Source organism: Leptosomus discolor, chromosome 8 (genome assembly GCF_034619465.1).
Source record: "Leptosomus discolor isolate bLepDis1 chromosome 8, bLepDis1.hap2, whole genome shotgun sequence".
NCBI lineage: Eukaryota > Metazoa > Chordata > Aves > Leptosomiformes > Leptosomidae > Leptosomus > Leptosomus discolor.
Window position 1 is genome coordinate 42,515,654 of NC_141398.1, and position 26,510 is coordinate 42,542,163.

At 41.3% G+C, this 26,510-nt stretch overlaps 1 protein-coding gene across 1 annotated transcript in view; it reads right to left on the reverse strand.

Annotated features, from left to right (window-relative positions):
- SLC6A2 (solute carrier family 6 member 2) overlaps window positions 1-23,053 on the reverse strand; it is a 72,432-nt gene extending 49,379 nt beyond the window's left edge. The window contains exons 1-2 of the mRNA XM_086469637.1: window positions 23,024-23,053; window positions 20,786-21,083 (exon numbers count right to left, since the gene is read on the reverse strand). Coding sequence (XP_086325763.1) covers window positions 20,786-21,083; window positions 23,024-23,053 — 328 coding nt within the window. The remainder of the gene's footprint in view (window positions 1-20,785; window positions 21,084-23,023) is intronic.
- Between the last annotated feature and the right edge of the window lie 3,457 nt (window positions 23,054-26,510).

A 26,510-nucleotide genomic window follows, 5' to 3' on the forward strand; every position in this document is an offset into this window, starting at 1 on the left:
TGAAAAAGACACTAGATTGTGAAACTCATGGTTAAAAAAAGAAAAGATGAAAATAAGAGCAGCTGTCTATTTCTTCCAATAGTAAGTAGCAGGAAATTTTGCAAACCTTTAAAATCTGTGATGCTGGTTTAGTAATTTGAAAACTTGCCTTGCAAGTAAATTTGCATTGCTTCTAAGTATATAAACTTACAGAAGGCATGTGTAGTCTATAAAAGTATAAAAGCTGAAAGCATGACTGTAGCTATCTAAAACATGCCAGTACGCAGAATGAATTGCATAGTTTAAAAGTACTTCTGAAACTACTGTTGTGCTTTTAAAAGTCTGAATAGTTGTTGCTTGTTTACCTTTCATGTTTGCTTTTCACATAGTAGTAGTGTAAGCTGCCTAGCGTGACTGTTCAGAGAGGGAATTTTGAGGTTATACAGGAGAATAAGAATGGAAAAACAAACTCTGTTCTCTTAGTTGTACCACAAATCTACTTCTAAAAGTAATGTACCGTAACGTAATGATAAGGACAATGTATTCAGCATTCAGTCTTAAGTTTAGGCATTTGAAAGTTGAGATCTTGCAATGAAACGGAGAGATATCAACAGAAAGAAAGAATAGCTTAAAGCTTTGAGAATGTATCCTAAAAGCTGAAATATATTAGTTGTACCACTCTGAGGGCAGGAATCTTCTTATTCATGATGTTTATATGGAGTGTAGTGTGAACGCAACCTGCATTCACATAAGTGACTACAGTACCAGTGATATATGTTTTAATAATATTTCAGTGTTATTCATAAGCTGCTTACTATGATTGGCATGTTGGAACCATCATATGTTTGAATATTGCAGAGAAAAAAAATTTGTATTCAACAAATACTTGATACCCTGCAGTTCTGAGCTCTGTTCAATGTTGAAACATACTTGGCTAAATCAATGTGGGATACTACATATTGCTTTCACTATATCTACTATCTAGAAAAATTATTTTAGGTGGTTTTACTGTCAGATTTCTTGTGACAGCCTTTGAAGTGCTATACTGTCTTGCTTTGATAGTATTACTGTGTGTGGAGCTGACTCACAAACCTAGCTTGTATTTGGGAGGTATGGAGTTTGCACAGAGTGGTTTGATTACCTTTAATGTCAAGAGCCTCTGGAAAACATGATGCCACAAATTGAATAGGAAAGTTTGTGTTTGAAAAAATTAATCCGGAGATGTGTAGTGGACATACATATTAAATGCTAATTTAAAGTACATGTTTTTAAAGTATGACTAATACCATGATGAACTGTGAAGTGTACTGTACTTAGGCATACTTGCTTAAGCGTCATCTGTTTGGCTGTGAGTGTCATTCCAGGCTTTAGTTAAAGGAGGTTTCTTTCTTTTTTTTCTTCCCCCGCCCTGCCCCCGCAAGGGATTAATAAGATGTGGTGTAATTTTCAGCAAAGAGCAATTACACAGTATGGCAGGGTTTCATAGCTGGGTTACTTTTCAGGTAACTAAATGATTGAAGTATTTTGAAATTGAGATAAATATCGAAGTAAGGGTGCTTAGTCACATTAAGTTGATTTAATGTTTTGGAGACTTCTGGAAACTTCTTGTTTAGCAGCTTCTGGTTAGGTAAAAAAAATAGCAAAAAGTCAGGTATTCTATAAATATCTTGATATTTGCTCTTCTCTTCTTAGCCAATATCCAGAATCAAACTTCATGGTGTTCACCGAACCCTTTCTGAGATCATGGGCACTTCAAAGGAAAATAAATGATGGTCAAAGTATCATTCAAATTGTGGCAAACTAGAATGGTATGCAAATGCTTATAAACAGCGTATGTGTGATATATGATCAACCTCACTCTGCGGTTGCACAGGTGCTCCATCATAGGACTGGTTTGTATACAGTAACTTATGAACAAGAGGTGTTGTTTGGAAGGAGACTTCATACCATCCTGCATGTGTGGACATTCTGTGGGCCAGAGAGGAGGCAAACAGGCATCCTGGTGGGCCTCCCTCTGTAGGTCCACTGGTGTGAATTTGAGCATCATACCAGACTTCTTTGAAGGAGTAACCTCGCTGTTAATGCCTACGTGGTCTATGAAGTCAAAATGTGTTAGGAAGAGTGTCACAATGCCAGCAATGTCACTCCCGCCTGTGCCACTGGCCACAGAAGCTGCTGTGCTTTCATTGTGTGAATCCAAGGGCCAGTCAGATTTGTATAGCCCAGACAGCTGAACTCTTAGGGAACACACAGTTTGGCTAACACTTCAGACTAGCTTGCCAAGATCTACCTACCTCAGAGAGCAGAGTGAATGCAATCTGTGGGATTGCTGCATTGGCAGTTAACATGCTAACAGCACTCAAGGGGATTCCACTCCCCCACTGTGTGATGAGATTGGGCTGAGCACACAGCTGCATCCCACAAGGCAATGCTGGTCTCAGCAATCCCTAATGGTTCAAAATTTCCCTTTACAGCTACAAACTGAAGTAATTAACATCTGTAATACAGCCCTGGCATACTTGGCTTGCTACAGAGTCACATGCAGCTCAAAAGCCACAGGTTGGCCCCCAACTGTTGCGAATTGCTACATCTCTCTGTTAACAGATTTCATGAGATCTATATACATCCCTTAGGGTATCAGTGGACACATGGAGTTAACACAGCCTTGTGTCTTATGCAAAACTAGATTAGGTCAAACCCTCAGCTTCTACAAGAACCATCTGTGTGAAACTTCAAGTGGAAACTTATACAGAAGTTTTTTTTAAAAACTATTACGTTTAATTAATGAAGGACAAAGTACATGACGGGCTTTGCATTCCTGTGTTCAGTGCCAAAACAACTTCTTAATTTTAGTATAACAGAATCACACAAAGAGTGTCTCCTTCCTCTGTTCTTCAGCATTCACAGCATCCTAGGGGGTGGGAACCAAAGAGGAATACAGCTCTAAATACTCCTTTCAGTCCTATAAGGAGGTCTCCTCTTGCTTTTAAATACCAGAAAGAAAGAAGCATCAATTTACTAACGACTGAAAAATCATTTAAACAGCTGCTGTTATCCTAAAATGATCTGTTGATACACATGCAAGAAGCAGGCCAGGAGATGGGTAGTTAAACAACTTTGAACTATTTGTGCTCGTTAGCCTTCTGCATTTTTTACCATGGTTATTCTAGTCAAAATGTTAACTGGCAGGGATGTCTGCTAAAACAACAATCTTTGTGCAAATATTGCAGTATATTTTCAGATAGGAGTGTTTCCAGTATTTGTGCAGGAAAAGAGTCTAAAACCAAAGATCTCTCAATTGGTGAATTGAAATACAAGCTAATCACTGTAGCTGATTAACACTGCTTGTCCTTTTTTTTCATACAGAATAAGTAGTACTTCAAACAGTATCAGCAAACAGTTGATAGAATACAGTACGTTTGCTTGGACAACGAGGAAAATGGGTGGAAGCTGTAATCTGTGCAGACTCTTGTGAATGAAAAAGGAAGTCTTCAATGCAGAGATCTTAAAATATACATTGTACAAGATCACCCTAGGTAGAAAAACAAAACTAAGTAAACAGAAAGGCAGGCATTTCTTAGTGCATGAACGTTAGTTCTGGCTCTTCAGCAGACTAGCTACCAGCTGGCTTGCACAGCCATAGAGGGCACTTCTGATGTAGGATGTAAGCTTGAGGCTGTTGCTGACTCCTGGGAAGAAGGGGTGGAAGGGTAGATCTTTATTGACCTGAGATTAAAAGCAATAAAGGTTTGTGTGGTATAGCAAAGAGAAGTCAGAGATACAAAGGAGCATGATGTAACCTCAGTGTCAAAGCCAAGGTGCTGATTTTAACAGCAGCTGTATGATGATGTTGAGTCCAGCCAGCAATAGATTATAGTAGTCAAAAATAACATTTTTCTGCAAAACAGATCACATGACATACTATAAAAACTTCAGCAGCACTTTGCACATATAAAATCCTTCAAACAATAAAATCTTCCAAGTATGCAACCTTTTTCATGGAAAGTATTTCTGAATCATAAAACCAGTGGAGCTATACTATGGTGAGTGACATGTTTCTTTTGAAGCCCTTATATTTAGCAACTGCCTCTAACAAACCATTGCTAGATTTGAACCTATTTATATTTCTACTCCTCAATTTGGGCTCAGAGCCTTCAGTTTTTCCAGAATTCCAATTTTAATAGTGTTCCTTTTACTCAAAAGAAAGTGAAAACAAATAGTTTCCAGAAATGTTTTGGTGCTGTTCATGGACTGATGCCAACTGAAGCCTGCATTTTTTTGTCTTGAGCTGTTAACCTGTTACTGCCTTGAAATCGCTTGAAGTGACTTAAGTGCAGTGTATTTATAAGCTGGTCACTGGGTTGGAAGAGAAAGGGTTACCCAAGCCCTTCCATGCAAACACAGTCATCTCTTTGGCTTTTTGTTACAAGAGTAATGAGGTAAAGAAACCCATTAGTAGCTATTTTGAACAAATTAATGAGAGTTAAATATACCCAGCCACTCAGAGCAGCATGATTCATTCATAAGTTAACACCCAAATCATTGTCTAAGGTCCTATTTACATAAATAAATGAAATGATCACCTTTAAAACAGTGTGTAGTTTAAAGACAATTGCAGGAGTGTACAGCGGAGCCCTGGCTTATGTTGTTTGATAGGAAGTTAAAGGATAAAGAGACATGGTGGGTTTGAGAGATTTGAGGTTGGCCAGTGTGGCAGTGGGCGCTCCGGAGCTTTGCAGGGGGTTCCTACTGCTGATCTTCCTAACACTCTCACTGCTGCTTGCTTAGGAAATTAAGTCATTCCCATCTTCTGCCATGACTGTGACTGTTGAAAGTCCAAAAATCTGCTTTGCAAGGTTGCAGTGATAGCTTCTGGTTTTACACCTTGCCTCCTTATAGCAGAGTACTATTGAAGCTGGCCCCTTTGTTTCTAAATAAATGAATTAGCATCAAGGTGAGTTTTGACAGTAGTTTGCTAAGTAAATAGCCTGGAGTTTGTAACAATGTGAAGGTCTAGCTACTAACACTCCTGCCCAAATCCATCTTCTTGTTCTTCTGCCTTTTTCTTTTTTAACTACCTGGCTGGTTTAAAAAAGAAATGAGAGAGTAAGTGAGCTGGAATGTGGAGCCATCTTGTAGACTGTTTTGTTATGTGACTTATGAAATCCCTAGAGTTCAACAGGACAGGGTTTGTACGAGTGGTAGTATCCTTTCCTGGAACAGCTAACACTATTGGGAACAAAATGGCAAACTTTCTAGTTCACAAGCTCTTTGGAAGGTGCTGGTCAGAGGAAGTATGTACACTGGACTGTTGCGTCAGCGTGCAGATGCCTAGCTGGAGAATTCTGCTGCTTCACAACAGACATGACTGGAAGCTTAAGAGATAATAAATTAAGAGGAAAAAATACACTTCTATCATTTTATTAACAAGAGTATTCTATTCATGCTTTTCCCCCAACCTAGCAATTATTAGGGGTGACACAAGGGTATATTCACCTGCAATTGCATATCAGCAAAACCACCCATGTAAGGTGTAGGCTGTACTTGAGATGTACAAAATCAGTTGTCTGTCAGAATGTACCCTGACTTATTGGTGGTAGAACATCCATGGCTAATAATATTTTTGAATGAAGACATAAGAAGTTATTTGCTGTGAGCTTGTGGATCAAGATAAGCAGATTTTGCTGGATTCCAGCACTAGAATATCCATAATAACGTAACCTTATGGGATGTTTTCCTTGAAAGGTTTGTACTGAAAAACTATTTTCTGTGATGTACAGAACATAGTCATATTCATGAAAGGAAATACTATTTCATCAGCTTTAGCTGTCTCTTAAGTGTAGGGAAGTCCTTGTTTGGTGCCAGGGAGATTTTGGCAAGTTTCACTTCAGATACAGACTTGGTCATAGTTTTCTCTCCCTTCTGAGAGAACTTGTATGTTTGTTTGTGTTTGTTTTGTCTCAGCTAGCTGTAAACTAAAATGAATGTTTCAAAATTCATGGATCCATCTGATGTTGATGCCAAAATGGACTGTTAGATACTTTGATCTAACTTCCTGTCTAACATAAACTAGAGTTTCAGACAGAAAAACATACAATCGTGATTTGAAGATAGCAGGCAGATCCTTTGTGTATTTTGGTAGTTTATTTCATAGGTTAATAACTCTGGTGTTTTATAAAACCCAGTATTTTTAAAAAAATCATTATTTCTAATTTGAATATATCTGACAATTGATTGTGGCAGTACTTTACCTGATAAATTAAAATACTCTGCAATACTTTCTGTTTCCCTCCTGTGAAGATGCTTAAGCCCTGCAATCAAGTGTTTCAGCCTTCTTTTTATAATCTGAAGAGACTGAGTGAACTAAACTAATGAATTACAGTGATTCATGCTTTTCTGTCTAAAATTCCCACCTTACAGGTATTTCTTGGTGTAGCGGGTTTATATATTGGCAGGTTGAAAAGTTATGTGGGCACTTTTTGTACCCACATTAAGTTATGGTACTCAATTTGAGCTGCGCATTTGATGCTTCAGGAATGTCAAGTTTCTATTCCTGACATGTTCCTCCACCTTACTAGAAAAGAGCCTGGGGTGAATCCTCTGGATTGCGGCCCCTCATTTAGGCAATGTTAGTCCTTGATTTGGTCTTTCTACTCTTTCTAACGTTCTCAGGATTGCCCTTGTGGGAGCTGCTCACCATCCTGTGTACATTGTACAGGATATACACGGGGCAGACTGACCTCCTAGTTATGCCACCTGCATTGGGTGCCTAATATGAGGTGATGCGACTGCCCTGGCAGAGCTAACTAGAGCCACAGTAGTAGCTAATGTACACAGTGAGACAAGGCGTGTTAAATGTGCTTTGTTCTGTAGATGTAACAGTGCAACTTGTGATTCACAACACAACCACAGATGGAGGGGGTTTCTCTTAAAGACCGCTTTTCTTTTGCAGGTTGTCAAAATAAAAAACGGCCCCAAAGTTAAGCACCCTCTGGAGAGGACACAGTACCCGTTTTAGGCAGCATGAGATGCATTACTGTGCCAGAGTAAAACAAAGTGCTTAAGACATCTTAAATCAACTCTAGACAAGTGCCAGGCAGCTTTCAAGAGGATTAATGTACAAACCAATAGGAGGTAAATGCCTTGAAATTCTGCTAGAGAAGAATCAAGTATAAACACTCTGAGGTACACTGAAAACTTGCCTTACCATTTAGTGATTAATCCAATTTTAAGTTGTAACTCAAATTTTTTGACTCGGTGACCAAAGTAAAACATTCCTTTTCCTTCTAGGCTTTACTAGAGATTTATTTGTAATAGTGTAATACTTTCTGTACTATCTTAATCTTTACAAACTCTTGCACAGCAGAATCCTCTAAATTCTTCCTATCAATAAAGGGCTGTGTTCTAGCACAGAATTGTAAGACAGTTATATGGTCCCAGCTATAAGAATTCTAGGAAATCTAACCTTTACTCTCAGTCATTATAAAGGAAGCTTGCAAGACGAACGTTCTTTCTGATGCCACTAAAGGAAGCAAAATAACTATACTCTAAACTATATATAATGCATGTTTATACAGGGCATTAAAGTAGAAGGCAAACAGTTACATACACTATAAAGCCATTCTCTGTGTTTTATTAAAACCTGCCTATGTTTCCTGTCAACACTACTGGAAAGTATTCTTTATGTACAGTTTTCTGGTACAGCTGTATTTCTTAGACATGCTATATACATTACAAAGTACAGATTTCACACATATTTTGAAATATATAGTATGCTATCTAGCCATAAATAATATTTTCTTATATAAGAGAACAAATGTTGCATCAATTTAATTTATTTGTAAATGTTAATGGCTGTGTGTGATGCTGTTGGCAATGTTTTTGGCAAGTTTACCATTACGGTGATGGCTATTACTGCAAATTGCCTTGAACAAGGCAAAACCCTTGTACTCATATCAAAGGTTATAGTTGCTATTGGATTGTGCTAAAATTTTGGAAGGTCTGGGTGAGGGTAGCTTCCAAATGACTGTGGCTTATTTGTAGCTTTCTATTAGCACTGAACACAAGAATTTCACAAAAACTGAAACAGCGTTCTTCAGAGAAAACCTTTCAATTTGGAAAAAATCTGTATTTAGCCTAGGGTAGTGCTGGTAATATTCTGTATGCAATGCAGAGCCATTGGGAGGGGTCTGAGAATTCAGGCATTGTGGGCACAAAGCAAAACTTCTCAGTAGCACCCATATAGGAGGACTGTAATAACTACTTCTCTCAATGTTACCTTGCTCCAATGAGTAGATCTAGCTGCACTGGCTAGCAACACCATTCCTTCTTTTTATGTCCAATTACTCTCCTTCTTCTGTGGGAATTAATCACACAAAAGTTTTTATTTGTTTGAAACCCGAGCTTTATGTTTGTTCTTATTTAGTGGACTATTTTCCTAATAGGCTTTGAGCAATGAAGTAAATTTTCCCCTCAGTCCAAGCTGTCCAGTACGTACTTTATCACTGCCATTCTGCAGAGGGCCTCCTAGCTTGAAATGCCATAGAAGAATGTGAAAATGACCTCAGGGCCCATCATAGCTCACTGCCAAGATGAAGCAGAGGCTTATTAACAGTTTGAAGGAAAATCCTTCTTGTTTCATCACAGTGCAAACTTTTGCTACGGCAGATTGCGGGGCAATTTTCTTCATTGATTACTCAGACCTTATGATAAATCAGTGTGTCTGAGCTTGGTGTTTTCAACATACTACACAGCCTTTTTTTTTTTTTTCATATTTGTAAATGGCTTTTAAACACATAATACCTCATGAGTGTAAAACAGTATTTAGAAGGAAAAATTTAGGTGATCTTGAAGATCTCCAAATCTCTTAATTTAGGGTTAGAGGCAGTGATTTTTGTCATCAGTCTCTGTATGCATCAATGAAGGGTTAACCTGCAATTTAGGAATAGCCTGGTAACTGTTTGTCACTTTCTTTTAGGGAAGAGTCAAGGGAGAGAGTAACCGATGCCAGCTATATTCCTACAACCACCAATTTCAAAAGTTCAAAAAACACGGGTTAGGCCCCAGAATAATTTAAAATGTCTTAATATGTAAGATCTTCTAGCCCAATCCTTTTATTTGCCTTCTAGCTTTTACTCTTGTGCTTGCTTTGTATTTTCCCAGCTTTTCTCTTTAGCCTTGAAAGCTAAGAGATTCCTGCCCAATCATTTGTCTCTATGAAACTGTGAGAGTAAAAGGCACTTCTTAAAATAGTACTTTTTTTATTGCTTGACCCCTACATAGGAGAATACCGAGGTCATAGTCTAACTCTCACAGAGTAAATTTATTTTGTGTAATAATGACCATCATCTGTGTAAGTCCTGACATTTTGCTTATTAGGTAAAGTACTAAGCTATTGCACTGAGTGAAGATCAGTTATTAGTCAGTGGAAGTCTTCTATATCAGTTTAGTCTGAATAGTTTTTTATTACTTTACTCTGTTTTTCTTCTCACATAATTCTTAGTCTGGAAATTCTGTCTACTTAGGAGTCCTTAAGAGAGAGACGTCTGCTATTTGGGTTGAAATCCTGACTCTGGTGACGTCAATGGAAAAAAACCACCCATTGACTTCAGCTGGGTCAGGATTTCTCCCTTGAGGTTTACAAATCTATTGATTTTAACTAAGGCTCTAGAGCCGTATATAATTGAGAAACAAACTGCAGAAAAAGAGCAAATGATCAGACACTTCCCCAAAACAAAATCCTGGAGTGTTTCTGGTCTCACCAACACCTGCCTCATGAGCTCATTGACACATCTGCATTTCTCTTGTGAGAGGAGACAAAAGCACTGCACAGCACAAGCTATTCCTTAGTTTTATGATAAATCTTATTTATAAGATGCCCATGTACAGCTATAACCACTCCTCAGTCGGTTTCTTCTAGCTTCTTCTAGCATCAGTATTACTGGACATCAGAAGGCAGATACAGTCCTGCATGCTGACAAACAGTCCTGTAGCAAAGATACCTTTGAGTAGCTTCTAAGCTGTGTTTTGATAACACTTAGCCCTGAACTTTCTAATATCATAGTTAGTCCAATATACTTAATTGTTCTTGCTCACTGAAACTCTTTGCTTTCTGTAACTGATGTTGTGAAATAATGATGTTTCTGCCAAGAAGGCAAGACACTGAGACCTGCTGGAAGGCGGGTTACATTAACATTGAAGAAGAAAAAAAATAAGCATGAAAAAAAAAAAAGAATGGTAGTGAAATTCTGTGTGGAGCTTGTTTGTTTTCCAAAGGTAAATCTTCTGAGGGGACTGCAGAGAACAACCTCCTAAACTTAGTAGTTGAGAAATTATTTCCTCCTGTATCATTCCCTGGGGGAAAGAGACTGTATCTCCATTTTAATGTTGCATTTGTTTAAAAAATAGTGTCTTCAGGGGGTAACATCTTGTTACCAGTGGATTGTCTCCATGCTGACAAGGGAGCTCCTTGATGTGAATTTGGCATCACTAAAAGCTGCCACTCCTATAAAGTCCTAATAATTTAAATGAATGAGGAAATCCAAGAAGGGTCTGCTTGAGAACAGTCTTTGCTATTACTGGGCAGCTCTGTATTTGAAAGTCACGAGCCACACTGTTAGGTGCTCTAGTAATACTTTTTTTTCTATAAATGCAGTAGGTTGTTGTTACATTAATTATCTGGTTAGGATCTACGAAGATCTCTAAGGATCTACTGCTCCACCTTGTGGTGTGAAAAAAGTTTTCTATTGTGTTGTGTAGAGTGGTGTGTCAGGAAAAGTCCAGCCTCTCCTTTTTTTATTAAACTGGAATTTGACTGGAATCGGTATCATACTTTTCCTTGAGATACCGACCTTAGGGCAAGTAAGTTGTTGTCACCTTTGGCATGCTTCAGGATAGACATTGCAAGAGGTGTCTGATTACAGAAGAGAAAAAGAAGAGAAATAAAAGTTAAATCACTGAAGAGTGCTATTCATAGTTCAGAAGGTGCAGAATAAATTATAAATAGCTAGCAAAAAGTAAGATACACAATACTCGGCTGCTTTTTTTCAGTACGTACGTTAGGCCCATGGTAACAGCTTGTTTGTATGGTCAGTGAGGCAATCAGATAGGGTGTATTCTTCCATGCTGCCAATGGGCCAGAAAATCAGTGGCTTCCCACAGTTCTGCAGACTTTGGTAAAGATGAATGCTGTGCAATTATCTGTCCACAATCCTTCCTGTACATCAATGCCACAAAAACTAACAAGAGTGCTATAGCAAGGAATGGCTTTTTGCTCACTCTGTCACTAATTGCAGTGCTTGGAAAGCATGCAGTATTTTTCCTCAGCTCTGAAATAAAGACCGTAAAGGAGTAATAGTCTCTGCTGTTGAAATCACAACTCCTGTGTACTTCAATGGGGCGGGATCAAACCGGTACTGCTCTTCTGATGCTGGGTTTGTTCTAGGGAAGCAGTTTATAACAGAGCAGTCCAAAAAGGCTTTGTATTTGTGTAGTCTAACACCACCAGTTTGGGAGTGTTGGACCCTATTTTGGACAGTTAAATTAACTTGTATTTTTAAACAATAGTAATAGCCAAACAATAGCAACCAGTTAATACCTACATTAAAAGCACAGCTTCTGCAATCACTTGTGCTTTTGGAAGTGAGTGGTTGTGCTTATAAAGCCTTAAAGAGTAGGAGCACTGGGAAAATTACCATCTTCTATAAAAAGGTTTATTGTATAATAAGGGCAGCTTGCCTTACTGCATACCAGCAATCGGAATGCTAGTCATAAAAAAAACATTTATGGACTGGCAAAAGACAACTGCTTGCCCAATCCTGTCCAAGTTTTGTTTAGTTTTTGTTTAGTAATATGTTATCACCGAATTCCACGCACTGGAAAGTTGGTAGTGTGCTTTGGATGAATATGAGTGTAAAGAAGTATGTGGCTTACATAGCCAGACCTCCCTGTTGGCAGCTTCTGTTTCTGAATGGTAGAACCTAGTTCTCAAAGTGGTGTACTGTGCTGTCACCTTTGTCATGCTTCAGGAGAGAGATTGCAAAACTTGTTCAAATGGAGAATAGGGGAAAGGAGAAGGAAAAGGGAAAAATAAAACAAAGGATAGCTTTAATAAGTCATTTAGAGGTTTGTTCCTATGGTCTTCATGAAGAATACTATGTCACAAGGCAAGGAACTTAACTGTTTCCCTTCCATTCCCCACACTTCCTTCCCCCTTCTTTATGGATTAAAGGTTTCAAAATCTGTAGGGCTAAAATTAAGTATGTTGTACCTATACAGAAATTAAGACGCAGAATTACACTGCAGTTCTCTCTCCAGAACTTCCATAGGAACAGGGTTTATTCAGCATTACTGGGGGTCTAGGCACTTCTAATGCCAATTTCCTGAAGGACTCTGATATCCATCTTTATGAAGTCAAGTTTTGGGTGTCAGTAAAGCCTTTCATTTGAAACAATTCTGACTTGGCACCAGTGTGTAAGATCTACACAATTAGGATGAAACCTTGACATGAAAGGTTCAAGACTTAACTCGGAGGCAGGGAGAAGGAAACGGGAAGATTAAGGAGTTGTAGTTGGAGGAGGGAATTACAGGTTGTCAAGTCACGGGTAATAGGCTACTAACATGAATCCTTTGTCTCCAAATGCCCCAGAAAGGGAAACTGAAGGTTTATAATCAGTGTGATATTCCTGGAGTCTTTACATACTCTACACTGAAACTGGATTGGGGCAGCAGAGTTGTCCTGAATACAATTTATTTCAACTTTAATAGTAATTTCTTATGGTCACATTTCAAGTCAACAGTCAGTTGCAAGATTTGCCCAAATCCATTATCATGGCTTTGTATATTATATATGTAGGATATATACAGAAAGAATGGAAAGTACAAAAAGCAAGGTAGTACTGAAAGATCCTGAACTGTATTACAAAGACATGCCATTTAAATTTGTTTCCTGCCTCCTCAATTACAATGTTTTAATATAAATACAAGTATAGAATTTATTTGGTTATGGTTTATTATTTTGTAATAGTGTTGAGGGCATCATCTAATAATTGCAATGTATGTAAATGCTGTGGAGTTTACAGTGCAAACTGGTATTAGACAGCCATACTACAGTTCTTAACTATTTAATCAGTTGGCAACCTGGGACAAAGGCTTTAGAACTGGGAGTTGCTGATGTGCTTCCCATTAGACATAGTAAAAATGAAAGCATGAGCTATTTGATGTTGCTCCTCAGAACTGTTCAGAATTCTTTAAACCATTTGTTTCTGTTTTAATTCACAGCAAGAGGTTCAGTAATTTGTCGACTGATTTTAATCATCATTTCCCTCACAGCGTACCTAAACACTCACTAAAGCTGTATGTTCCCCCTGATCCTATGTGTAGTATTTGTATTAGCATTCTGTTTTGTATGGGTAGAAGTATGGACAGCAAAGCATCTGTCTTGAAATAACATCTTTAGACTGCTGGAGCTGTATTCACATACTGACAGACAGTGTGATATTTTGCCAAAAGATGAAAGGAAAATTCTGCCCCCAAACCATGTACACCATGTCTCAGTCTCCTTAGAGATATTTTGGTTTCTTCAGTAAAGAAGGGCTGTTGGCTGCTACACTCCTAATACAGCCTTTCTATTTTCCATTGCTCCCAGCGAATTTAATACAGAGCTTAAAAAGTTGTTACTGAGAAAACAGACTAGAAACAGATGAAGCCTGAGTGCCTCCTACTTCAGCTTGAACGAGTATCCAAAACCTGAGATCCCTAGCCAAACTCTAAGAAACCCCTGTATCTGTTTTAATGGGTGTTAATACGAATGTAGAAGGCTTCCTAATGTGACGTTCAAAATTTACTTGTCCAGGAGGGATATATATCCTACTGAAATGGCTTTCTAGTGATATTTCAGTGCTTCAGTTTCTTGGCAGCATTGAGAAGGGCATATAGGAATAAGGGCGGGTGGGGAGAGGGGGGAAAACCTCAAGCAGAGATTTTAAGTTTCCAAACAACAAAGTTTACTACTTGACGCCTTGTCTGCCTCTTACTTTAGAATGAAGTGCTTCTGAGAAGTAATCAAAATGAGTTCATTCAGCACGCTTAGCAAGAGGTATCTTTGCTTTGTCAGAACGGCTCGTTTGGTTCATACCAGCTTTTTTATTGTCTCAGTAACATGGAGGAGCAAAGGTGGAAACCCAGTTTTGGTGATTGATTGGAGCACCCCTTAGATCAGTTCTGAATACCTGCCCTGCATTAATCACAGGATAGTCCTCCTAAGGCGTAACATCAAGCTAAGTACTATGAATCTTGTCTAGAACCTTTCTGTGCTTGTCTGTCTCTAGAACCTTTGTAGAAGTGTCAATCTAAGGGTTGCTAGAATTGTTCAGGGACAAATAACTTCTTTGCTCAACCATGTATTAGCTGAGAGTCCATATACTGTACCACCTACACACTATTTCATGGTATCTTATCCCAGAGTCAGAACCTAGAACTTTAGAATTGATGAAAGATTTGGGTGAGGAAGATTCAGTTCTTTCTTACCAACTGTGTAGTAGGTATGTGACATAGTAGCTTATAAACCTATGGACATTACAGTTCCAAAGATTTATTATGCTGAGCCAACAAGACATGTAGAGAACAAGGGAATTCAGAGAAGCGGCTGGCAACTGGTGTGTGAGCTCCAGTGCTGGTGAGCCAAGGTGAGTCTGTGCCCTGTGTACACCAGACGATTAGTGGCTGATCAAGGAAAGGAAAGAGAGGTGGTGAAGTCATGTGGGAAAGGGAAGAGAGCAACTGTGAGCTGGCCACTGAATCCAGCTCTGGGGAAGGAGGTACTGCCACACTTCACAACTGAATATTGTTCCCAATGTCACACGATGCCCAGGAGCTCATGGCCACAGTGTGGAGATCAGCATAACAGTTGAACCTACCTGAGGTCACTGTTAACAGGAATTGAAAATCCCTTATAGAAAAACATTAGATTTGCATCTAAGCTTTGATTGATTGATGAGTCAAACTCTTGGCGTAGGCTTTGCAGTGAGATTACTTTCATCATCAATGCTATTTTGGAACGTAAACCCAGATGTTACAAGGCAAAGGTCATCCACCTTTGAAGTGTAAAGTGCCAGACTACATTCTTTTTCAAAATAGTGATAAAATTTGGTGGCAGACACTTGGCTAACCACAGGGGGCAGAGCTAGTAGAAAGGCAAGGTGCTGCTGGTTGGCATCATAGTTTGCTTTTGGTGAAGTGGTGCACTAGGCAGGCTCACAGCTCTGTGGGAGGTGATACTTTCCCTGGTGTCATACTCAGTGTGCAACAGCTCTTGGCTCTTGCCTTTGTGCTGGCCCTGTTTGGTGATATTCGGATTTGGTTGTGTGCTGTCTTTGGTACCTGTGCTGTGGATTGCTCAGTCCTGCGTTACGCCTTATGGGAGTATGAATAGGAAAGGGAGCATTAGGATAAATTGTAAGCTACTTTTGTTCTAAAGTGTATTGATTGCTGGTGAACTGTTCTTTGAAACAATTTCTTCTAGAAATACTGTGGTCTACAAACACTTTAAAAATAATGCTTCAGAGGAGGTTAAAAGTGTGTATTATGATAGCTAGAGAACTGTTAAAATATTTATCTACAGCTATTTGTAAATTCATGAAAAGCTTAATCTGATTCTTATGATACAATAAGTCTCCAGTGACTAATCCGACAATTACATGTTTCCTAATGAGTAGTCGGAACATGACTGACCTTGCAAATACTTTGGCTCACAAAAAAAAAAGTACTTTATGTTGGTAAATTCTTTTTCAACAAATTTCAATGGGAAATAGTAATTTTGCCTATGACTATGCAGGAAAACAGACCAAAAATTAACATTAATACTAAAAGTATCCTGTACAAAAACTACAATAGCTTTGTTAACTAAGACTAAGCATCTTCCTCCTCCACTGTGAGCACATCAGTTAATCATACCAGGCATTACTCAACTTCATTTGGCATCAGTAAAATTTTAGATGTAATCCAAATATCAGGGTAAATCTTTCTCGAAGTTGATGAGAGTCTAATTTTAATACTTTTCTTCAATTCAGCATAGCCTCTTACAGAACTAGGGAGTACTTAAAAGGCTGGATGTGTTATAAAGACTTGTTTTGAATATATTGATGTTGACCACTTACATGGACAGTCATACAGCTAGGGAGTCTCTTTTTTTAAAAAAAAAATAAATATTTAGGCTCTTGCCAGAAATGAATTATAGCGAGGATATAGCACTTGTGAGAACAGTCAGTAGAAATGACCGTAGTTGATGATTTCTCCAGTGACATACCCTGCTCCTTGAAACTCTCACAGATGGACTGCAGAAAAAGTATTTGATTTGCTGCGTTTCCTTTGTGCTGTGAGCAGCAGTCAAATACATGTAAGTTGTGGTGTTTATTGATCAGCCAAAGTGACAAGGTGATGTTTGAGAATTCCCCCTTCTGGAGTGTTGCCTTACCTGCTTAATAAGCGCTTGCAGAATTTTACCATCTGTACAAAGCCTCCCTGTCATCTTATACAGTAGTTTAGAGCACATAGTGGGCTTATCCTGCTTCCAAGAAGTCAGTGAGGGCAAGATCTCATCCAGTCTGTCTGATCATACTAAACTGTCTGGAAAGTTTTCTGTGGCTCATTTCATATTATAAGGCAGCCACTGGATCTGTCTCTGCCCTTGTTAGGCAGGCAAGTCCTATGGAAGTAGGTGACTGATGCAAAAAATAAACACTCTAGCTTTTTAGATCTTACTAAAGATTGGGGATTTTTTTTTTTTTTTTATAGCAGAAGAATGTTTCCAAAAATCACAGTTGTTCACAGAAGGGTTACATTCTGCCATCTATCTTTGTGCAGAAGTCCCATTGGGGTCTCTCAGCAGGCTACTCCCAAAACACAGATGTTTCTGGCTATTCATTCAGCATTTTAGTGCTGCTGGATGCTTTTTACTCTCTAGCTTTTTGTTACTGGCAGCTTGTTAAAATAAAAATAGGGTTTTTCTTGTTAACACCACCGTTGCCGTCTCCAAAGTTACCTAACATAAAAAAGTCTATGTAACTACCACTGGGTGGTGTATGCCTCGTGTAAGTAAAACTCACTGAAGTAAACTATTGGAGTTCTGTATGTGTGGAACTTCAAGATCTAAGCTAAAAGCCTGTATGTCTAGGTTTTAATCAGGAAATTTCACTGGCGTTTATCAAAGAAAGAAACACAAGGATTTGGCTAGTAAGAAAGTGGGGGTGCATACGCATCCATGTCCTTATAAAAGTCAACTTTGAATGAGGGAATACAGGGTGTATTTATACTTTCCTTCTGAGTTCCTGTAAGTTCTCATGCTTTACTGAGAACCACCTATTTTTACAAGCATAGAAAAGCCCTTAGTGTGTCTGCTGGCATCTTAAATTAATCATAGCCAGTCTCAGGAACATAACAGTCTACATGTCACCCACATCACTTTTTTTCAGATCTAAAGAGGGATGCCATTTTCTATCACTTCCATGTCCTCCATGCTGCTGTTGAACATCTAACAGTGTTTGTAGAACCTTTGTGGGTGTAGATTTTGGAAAGATAACAGAGTTTCTTTTCACTAGATAGCACAACCTATGCTGAAAACGAGCATTAAAATACTTCAGTGGCTTAGGACTTACTGCATTGCAACATGCTTCCTTTTCACTGCCTATTTTGTATCAATCTGTTGAAGATATCCGAGTTCGTAACTCATATTTGACTATCTTTGTCTAAAGTCAGGTCCAGTTAAATTGCTGAGGCTGACTAATCGCTGAGGTTTTCAGGATAAAGAGAAACTGAGGGAGGAAGAGGAAAGGAAACCTTTTTCCTTCCACTAATTTACTTTATACATGCCATCCAATTCAAGTTTAATCTGTTTGGGGTTCGTTTCCTTTATCTACTAGCTCCTTGTAAATATCAAAAGGCAAACTGTAATCCCATTATAAGCATCTTGTAAAACTTTTTTAAAGAGCAAGTCTGAAAGTATAGAAATGCCACCTGATTTTGTCTCTTCAGCTTGCTCGACAGTCCACCAAAACTACTAAGATAATGAAATTAAATTTTCTCCACATCTATTGGTACTTTTATTTTTATTACACCTTCTGTTTGCAGATATGTAAGCCAGCAGCTATAGGAAACCCATTGGATTATTCTTTTGAGGTAGGAAAACTTGTTCTAGTGCTAGAAAGGTTCCCTCCTGCAGTAGTAGTGTGGGGGAAAAAAAGATATCAATGAAAATCAGCTCCCATAGCTCTGCCCATTGCCTCACGTTCTGAGGTCTTGTAGGAAAATTTACCCATAGAGCAAACAAGCTCCAAAACCCAGTTTGAAATAGAGAAGGGAGTGAGTTGCCTTGAAACTCAGTACTTTTAGAGCCTGAATCTCTTACAGGAGTTTATACTAAACAAAATTGATATGGAAGTCCAATGGACGGAAAATTTGTAAGATAACATAGAGACAATTGTCGTAAAGAGAAGGAAGAGAGCTGTTAACCAGTCCCTGGCTATATTTCCATTTGGTACTTCTCAGCATGGGTCTATCCTGGAAATTCTGTCATGACTGAATACTATTAGCTGATATGCTGATGGCCATACTCTATCAAACAGCATAGAAAACGAAAAATAATTTCAATACCTAGATATGATTAAACTTCATTAAGCCAAACACAATCAAACTCTAAAAATTAGTTTGTCCCCCTGTTAGCCACAGCCAATGTGTCTTTGTCCAGGTCAGCTAGCTGATGTCCTCCATGAGAACACCTCCTTAGGAAAAGCCCATTGTTGATCGTTTTTGACCATCGGGATTATCCCACCTTTCATTTTATGGTAAAATAAGTCTTTTAAGCGCCAGTAAAGGATGTTGTGATATTACATACGTGTTGAAGAATGACATCCTAGGTGTTGACTGAGATGCTTCACACTGCGGTTTGTTCTCTATTGAAGAGCAGAGTAAAGTGCTTGTAATCTCTGTATCAGTAAGCAGTTCTCAGTCATTCTATAGACTTTGATAGCATAGGGCCTCTCTACCTTTGCTTGTAAAGGTCTGATTTCACTTTGATGGTATGGAAGAATTGGTGCAAACTTTTCACTGAAGGGTGCCTCGTGTAGCTGTGAAGTAGTTAGATTTCTCTCTGCTGCAATTTGGAAGTATTTGAATTAAAAGATGCTAATGCAAACCCAGGTTTCTCTGGCTGAACTGACACAAGAACACATGGAGACTAAACAAAACACACAAGAGTTGCAGGCTGTTACTTCCTGTGCCTGAGCTAGCGGCAAATTATAAAGGAAGTAGGTTAGGACATTAAGTGACCCAAAATACGATTGAAAAGAGAATTCAAGCACTCTGGGTGTCACCTAGTGTAATGTGAGATTGATTGAGGGGAATATATCACTTTCCCTAAAAACTGCCAGACGACCTGGAGATATGGCAATGGTGCATATATATGTACTGAGGGGCATGAATGCTGCTGCTGCTGCTACACCTGCACCTGACATGTGGAAGCCTGCTGGGTTCATGATGCATTGTACTGCTGTAGTGTGAATTGCTAGAATCATTTTTGGAGATAATGAAATAAGGATGGAGGTTATTTTTCAGTACTGACTACTTTTCTTCAGCCTGTCTGGGGGGGTGAGCAGAGAGATTTTCTGACTCCCCTCAGAAGTTTTGGAGGTACCAAACTAGACCAAATGTTTCAGTACCAGCCCTTTCTAGTATCCTACTAAGTTCCAAGGATAGGTGTAATTCCATGTTAATTGACAGGGATTTTCCCATCCTGTATTCCTCTTTTCACAGGAAGCAAGTATTTTATGCTACAAGTGTGAACCATTAGCCTTTATCACCAGGCAACCACGTTATCAAGACATACATAACTGTCTTAAAGAACATGCCTTCTCTCTAGTAGTTCTTCTATCTGTGTCGTTCACCATTCACACAAACAGTCCTCCATCTGCTAGGCAGGGTCTGTTCTTCCTATGTGCGATTGGAAAGCACCCCAGGCACCTGCCCGGCTTGCAGATGGTGTTACTCCATCACAGTGTGGACTCATCACTGACAACGCAGCGTATTGAAGGGGGATGGTGGAGTTAAGGTCTTACTAAAAATGTGCCAGACAGTGTGAGCTAACTGTAGTTATTGTGTGTAATTTTTTTGTTGTTGTTGCTGTCATTGCCAAACTGTGCAGGAGGTGAGGTTTTGTTTGTAGCAAACCCCCAAAGTGCGGAAGGAAGGGCAGAAATCCTGATCCCACGTTAAAACTGCCCCCAAGAAAACTTTCAGTGGTCCGGTGGTAACTTTTCTGGATGCCGTTTTTCTGCTCAAGTGGTTTTGGCTTGGGTTTTTTGTTTTGTTTTCGTGTTGTTTTTTCCCCTCTAGATGCCATTTTTGGCAAACGAAAAAAGCGTTAAAGCAGGCTGAAGTGGCAGCAGAAGGCGCATACGCCTGTGCTCAAAGCTAAGTTAAACTCCGAGGGGAGTGCGAGCAATCCTCGCCGTGAGGGACCCGAGCGGCACGGCGGGGAGCGGCACCCCGTGCGCTCTCGGGGCCCGGCGCCGCGGCGGGTGCCCCGCTCGCCGGGACGGCGGTGCCGGCTGGCGGAGCGGGAGCCGAGGAGCGCCGGGGCAGAGCGGCAGTGCCGTCGCTCCTCCCTTCGCCAGCCGGCACCGCTCCCGGGCACAGCGGGGTAAGCCCCGGCTCTTGGCTTCCCCCCTGGAACTCCGGGAAGAAGAAGGGGATGCCGCCCCTGCGGCGGTGCGGCTTTGGGGCGCGGGGAAAAGGACCTCGCGAGCGGTGCTCTTACCCCCTCCATTTTTGTAGCAGAGGTATGGAAATCGCCAGACGTTGGCCAGGTCCACGGCGAAGCCAATGACGGAGAGGAGGAAGTCGATCTTCTTGCCCCAGGTCTCCCTGTCCTGGGGGCCGTAGCGCGGCGCGGGGGCGGCGGGCAGGAGGCTGCTGCTGGTGTACTGCACCCCGTTGTGCTCCTTCACCAGGATCAGCTCCACGTCCTTCCGCGGGGGCGGCGGCCCCGCGCGCTCCGGCAAGGGGGCCACCACCGACACTTTGCGGTCGGGCTGGATCTGTTTGTTCATCCTCGCCTTAAACATCCAGAGAGAGCGGGCTGAGGCGGGGAGCGGGCGCGCAGATAACGGAAGTGCACTTCCCGCTGGAGGCGACTCCGCGCTCCAGCCCGCCGGTGTCAGCGCGGCAGGAGCGAGGCACGGCCGTAATAAGAGCCATGCAAATGAGGCGGGAGAGGGGGGACCGCGGCGCCCGCGCCCGCCGGGGTGCCCCCGGGGAGCGGGGCTTCCCGCGCCCTTCCTCCGCGGGGGAGCGGCCGGGCGCGGCGCCGCTGCCCGCAGCCTGCCGAGCCGCGGGCGCACCTGGGGCACGGCGCCCCTGCCCCGGCCGCCGGCGGAGACCGAGCCAGAGCCTCCCGACCCGCGCCGCGAGCCGGCTGGGCCAGGGAGAGCGGAGCCGGCCGGAGCCCCGCACCGGCCGGCCCCGCGCTGCCCCGCCGCCAGCGCTGCCCCTTGTCCCCCGGCGGCAGTTTCACCTTAGAGCTGGACAATTAGGGCTTGTCCGGCCGCAGGCTGCGGGGCGCCCGGAGCTGCTGCTTCCCGCCAGGCCAAATAGGCATCCCCGGTCGGGCAACCTGAAAGTGCCGGGCAACCTTAGCAGGCAACAGGTAGAGCTAATGTGGATTGCCCACTTGCCTTCTTCCCCGACTGAGCTGCAGTACAGAGGCAGCTTTCCCCTGTCTGCTAGCGTGGCTTTAGTTAAACACCAGAATTTGGCTTTTGACATCAGAACCTGGTGGGGTGCGGGTTGAATGGCAGAGCTGGACACTGCTCATACTCCTATGCCAGGATTGGTGCATGCCCGGCTTTTTCTTTCCAGGCAAGCGTGGGGCTGGTAGGAATCAGTTGTCAGGTTGAGGTATTTGCAGGACACTAACTATTTGCTGCTATTCCAAATGGGACCCGAGTCTTTTGCATGTTGAATGAGCAAAGAATTAGCTGGCAGAAGAGCGGTGGTTGGTGCCAAAAGTTGCCTAAATACAGCTGCAGAAAGGGGTTTTCAGGGGCTCTTCCTGTTACAGCTGTGAGCAGTAACTCTCCATTCAGTGTCTGTTAAGGGCATAAAATTCAAGCACAAAAGGCAGAAAGTGGCTTCCCCTCCCCAGTGTTAAACAGCTTCCTTTCGGCCTGGCATCAATGAGAACAGGTCAGATCGCAGAGGATTCTCAGTGGTGTTACAGCTTACCTCTCTTATTCACTCTGCTAGCACTGATAATACAGTATTATAATTGTAATATATGAAGAGGTTCGCTAAGAATACCAGGTTCCTCTGCAAACTTGGAATGTGGAAAAGAAACCCAGTTCAGAGTTGAAGCTCGCATATTGGCATCTTCCCCTCCTCTCTTTAGGCCACAGACTACAAAGATGCTAGTAAGACAGCTATTGACAATTTGCAGATTTTTCTGCCTTCACAAAAAGCTCTTGGTTCAAGCTCCAAGATCCAAGCTGTGACTTGGATCCGAAAGCCCTCATCTGGGTGAAGCATTGGAGCAGTGGCTGTACTGTTGCAGAGCAATTGTACGCTTACAACTTGCAGCTCATATGTTCTCTTTTGGTTACTCCATGATTTCCTGCCCTCATCTTCTCTGAGTACACCACACAAGACCATTTCTTCTATTCTTTTTGACACTTCATGCCATACGTGCTGCAAGTACTTCCCCTGTCCACAGTCATTTCATAGTAAGTACACTGTAAATACCTGCCATTTGCCCATGCAGTACAACCCATGTTTTTACACTCATGCACAGCTACTCTGCTGCCTACTCCTCATACCATCCGTCACTGCCACCACATGCATCACATACATACCCATGTTATATGCCCCCACTCCCCTGCGTTTCAGTGGGCCTGCACGCCCATTCTCCCATAGCAAATAAAGGACAAGCTCTGTTCTGGGCATAAGGAGAGCCTCTGCGCCCAGCTGCAGAGGCCTGAAGCCACGTTGCTGACAGACTCACCAGGTAGCACTGGGGATGTCTCTGTCCCATTCCCTCGCACCTATGGGGAGGGGGAAGCTGACTGAAGGGGGGATTCCTCCTTCTTGCTTCCACCACTCTGGGACTGCAGTCTCTCTGGGAGCTGAAGCTGTAGCCTAGCCAGTAAGGAGCTTTTTAAACCTGGTTCCTCTCTCTCCACGTGACTATTACTGCCTTAATAATCTGCACAGACTTCCTACGCCAGGCAACAGCACTCCCATATTGCTTCTGGAAAAATAAGGCCTTGCTAAGGAACACCCTTTTCCTCACAAGGTCTCAATTAGCTGAGCTTGATCATGATGTCTATGGTGGGAGGAATCTAGAAAGCCCCCGCTTATTTCCTAAGAGAATTAAGTCACTGTGCATATATATATATATGCCTTTAGTTCTTGCATGGAAAGCATGCACAATCTGGTTAATGTAATATCTGCTGCACCCTCAAGGTAAGAAAGTCCTCAATTGGATTTTATAAAAAAGTTGCTTAATCTTGAATCTGTCTGGATCTTGTTATGCCTAATGGAGCCTGACAGCGGGTAGAGGTGAAGTCAGAGAAGGGAATATAGTATTTAGAAACCTCAATGGAGCCAGGCAAGATGGCAGGGTGTTAGTGATATTCCACTGTTGACTGGGAAATAGGCTATAATTTAATTTAGAAAATAGTCAGGTGTTGCTAGGTTAGTCATCAATTATTCAAATTCTTTTCTGTCATTCTCTTTGCAATGTATAGAATATACTGTATGCTGTCACAGTAAGCTGGGATTGTCACTCATACATTAGTGTCTATGAAGAAAAAAACCCGCAATGGACAACAATTTAGTGTGTACTTCTAGATCTCCATTTGCTGCGGGTGTGAAGGCTCACTGTGCTTGTCGGCAGCAGGGTTTGAATTCTCCACCTTTGGCAGCACAGCCTTCTGCCACTGATACTGCAGAACTGGACAGGAGCTGGCTACTGTCCTGCCTATGGACCAGCTTTTGAGAAGGGCTGTATCAGACAGTGTTCAAGTATGTTGGAAGTCACACTTGTGCAGTTGCTGCATCTGAAAGCGTCTTGCTTCATGTTGTGTCTGATACACTTGATGAAAGAGCTTGACAGTTAAGCCAAACAAAAAAGTGACCCAGAGAGGATATGATCGCTTTATAAATAAATTGAGGTAAATGCTGTTGAGGAAAAAAACCCGCCACGAACAACATTTAAAGCAAAGGACAAAAGAATCATGATAATTTTAGTTGGAAAATTTGATAGTTAGAGTTCTAACTATCAAAGCAGTGCACAGAGAGGTAACTACAGACCTAGGTTTTACGATATTGTTTTATGAGCAGGGTTGTATGATGAAGTTGCTTGTGAGAGCTGGGATTTGGACTTGAAGACCCAGGGCATCACTATCTTATTATAATGCAAGATAAAATGAAAAGAGTAAGAAGGGGCAGGGGATATATATACCGACTATTTAGTTTTACATCCTGGTACATTCACAGAAACTCTGAGCTCACTCTGGCCTTAGGGCTCACTGGCACTGAAAGACTAAATCTTTTTCAACCAAAGTGCATAATGAATGAAGTTAGGTTTGGTTATTCTGTGATAGAAGAAACTTGGGGAATAGCCAGTTGCTGCAGGAACAGGGAACAAAGTAGACAACAGCATTTTAACTGAATCAATGTTAAAACAGTTTCACAGTGCTAGGAACATGGCAGTGGCAGGGATGCCCATCTTTCTAGGTTAGCAGGTAAAGGATGCCACGCTGTAGACTGTATCAGATGCCTTTTGATAACAGTAGGTACATCAGCTCCAGCTTCTTGGCCTGTTAGGTGTGGGTTGGGCAGGTTTGCTTCATCGTATCTCTAAAAATATATTGCCATTCCAATAGTATTTAAGAGCTTTGTATTGTGTTGTTAGGAGGCTGTTGTCATAGCATCTCTTCCCTAGAGCCAAAGAAATGCATCTCTTTCACCGAGAGGGCCCATTTGGGTTGGTCCAAGCCTGCATTTTGACAATCAGTGTCTGTCATGCTACAAACTGTCTTCAGACTGAAAACAAATATTACAAAAGCACTCCACAATGTTTTGGTATTCCATTTATGCAAGAATGTCAAGTTCCAAGGGAAGACAAGGCCTCTCCCTGTTTCTTACAATAGTAGTATTTGTATCTTCCTTATCAAGTTGCTTGAGATTGTCACAAATACATGCCTCCCAAGCTCATTTTACCTGTGATCTGCTATCCCTGGCATCACATGACCTTCTTTAAGGGAGCCATCAGCGTCACCCAAGCAAGCTAACCCATGGCATCTATCATTTTATCATATATAGAATATGTGTGTGTGTGGAGAGGATGATGGTGAAGTCTAGGAGGTTTGTCCCTCACAGTTCCACCACTACCCCCTCTCTATAGGCACACCCTCTTCACCTCACTTTGACCTCTTTCCAGCTTACTAACCTTACTGTCTTTTAAAGATTATATATCTACTTTGGAACATTTCACACCAAAAGTAGTTAAGTTCAAGCTTCAAGAATATTCTTTCTCACTACCTGTTTTGAATTGCTAGCTCTGGTAGCTGCTTTAGTATCAGGTTTATTCTTTCTCAGAGATAGTTGTATGAGAGCAATTTGCAAAGCTACCTATAAGCAGGGTGAAACAGGAAGCATTCCCAATTTCAGTCTGACTATGCATGAGGTGCAATCCGTCCTCCTCCCTTCATCTTGGCTTGTGCAGGAGAGAATCCAGGTGCAGGGTCTAGGAGGGAGCAAGGGCACACACTGACCTAGTCCCTGCTTTGAGCAGTAAGAGAACCAGAACGCTTGTGTCCACTGTAGTCCATCCTCCCTTCGCCTTCACTATGACATATGTCCATGTAATCTTTTTTTTTTTTTTTTTTTCTAGTTGGGATACATCTTTGCTAGGCAATAATGGCCTAGATTTTATAAGTTTTACCAACATTTAGTGAAACAGTAATAATTCCCAGGGTTATCAGCCAAGACTTTAATGAGAAGGGGTTCTCACTTGCCTTTTTCACACCTGTATTAAATGTCTGTCCACAAACAGGTTATAAACACCCAAGTCATTCTGCTCTGTCATTTCTGTAATTCTTAAAGGCCAGGTGTAACATTTTACTCTGTTCGCTTCCATCCCATTTCTCTTACTCTAGGATTCCTTTTTTTTTTTTTTCCTGTACGAGTCCCATTCTTCACTGATGTAATATTGCCTGCCAACTTCATCATCTCCAAATTTCATTAGCAAACACAAACTTTTGGGTGCATATTACTAATGCAAATATTTAATAAGCTTATTCCCAATAACAGATCTTTCAGGATGGATAATCTCACTCCAAGGCTGTAATTATCCTTATAGCACAACGTAGTATTATATCCTCTTTAGTCAGTTCCTTTCCTGTCTTAACAGTTCTATTTGTCTCCATCTCTTCTGCTCAGACTAACAATTACAAGTGTCATTGTAGCAGCTGCTTTTGTTAAGT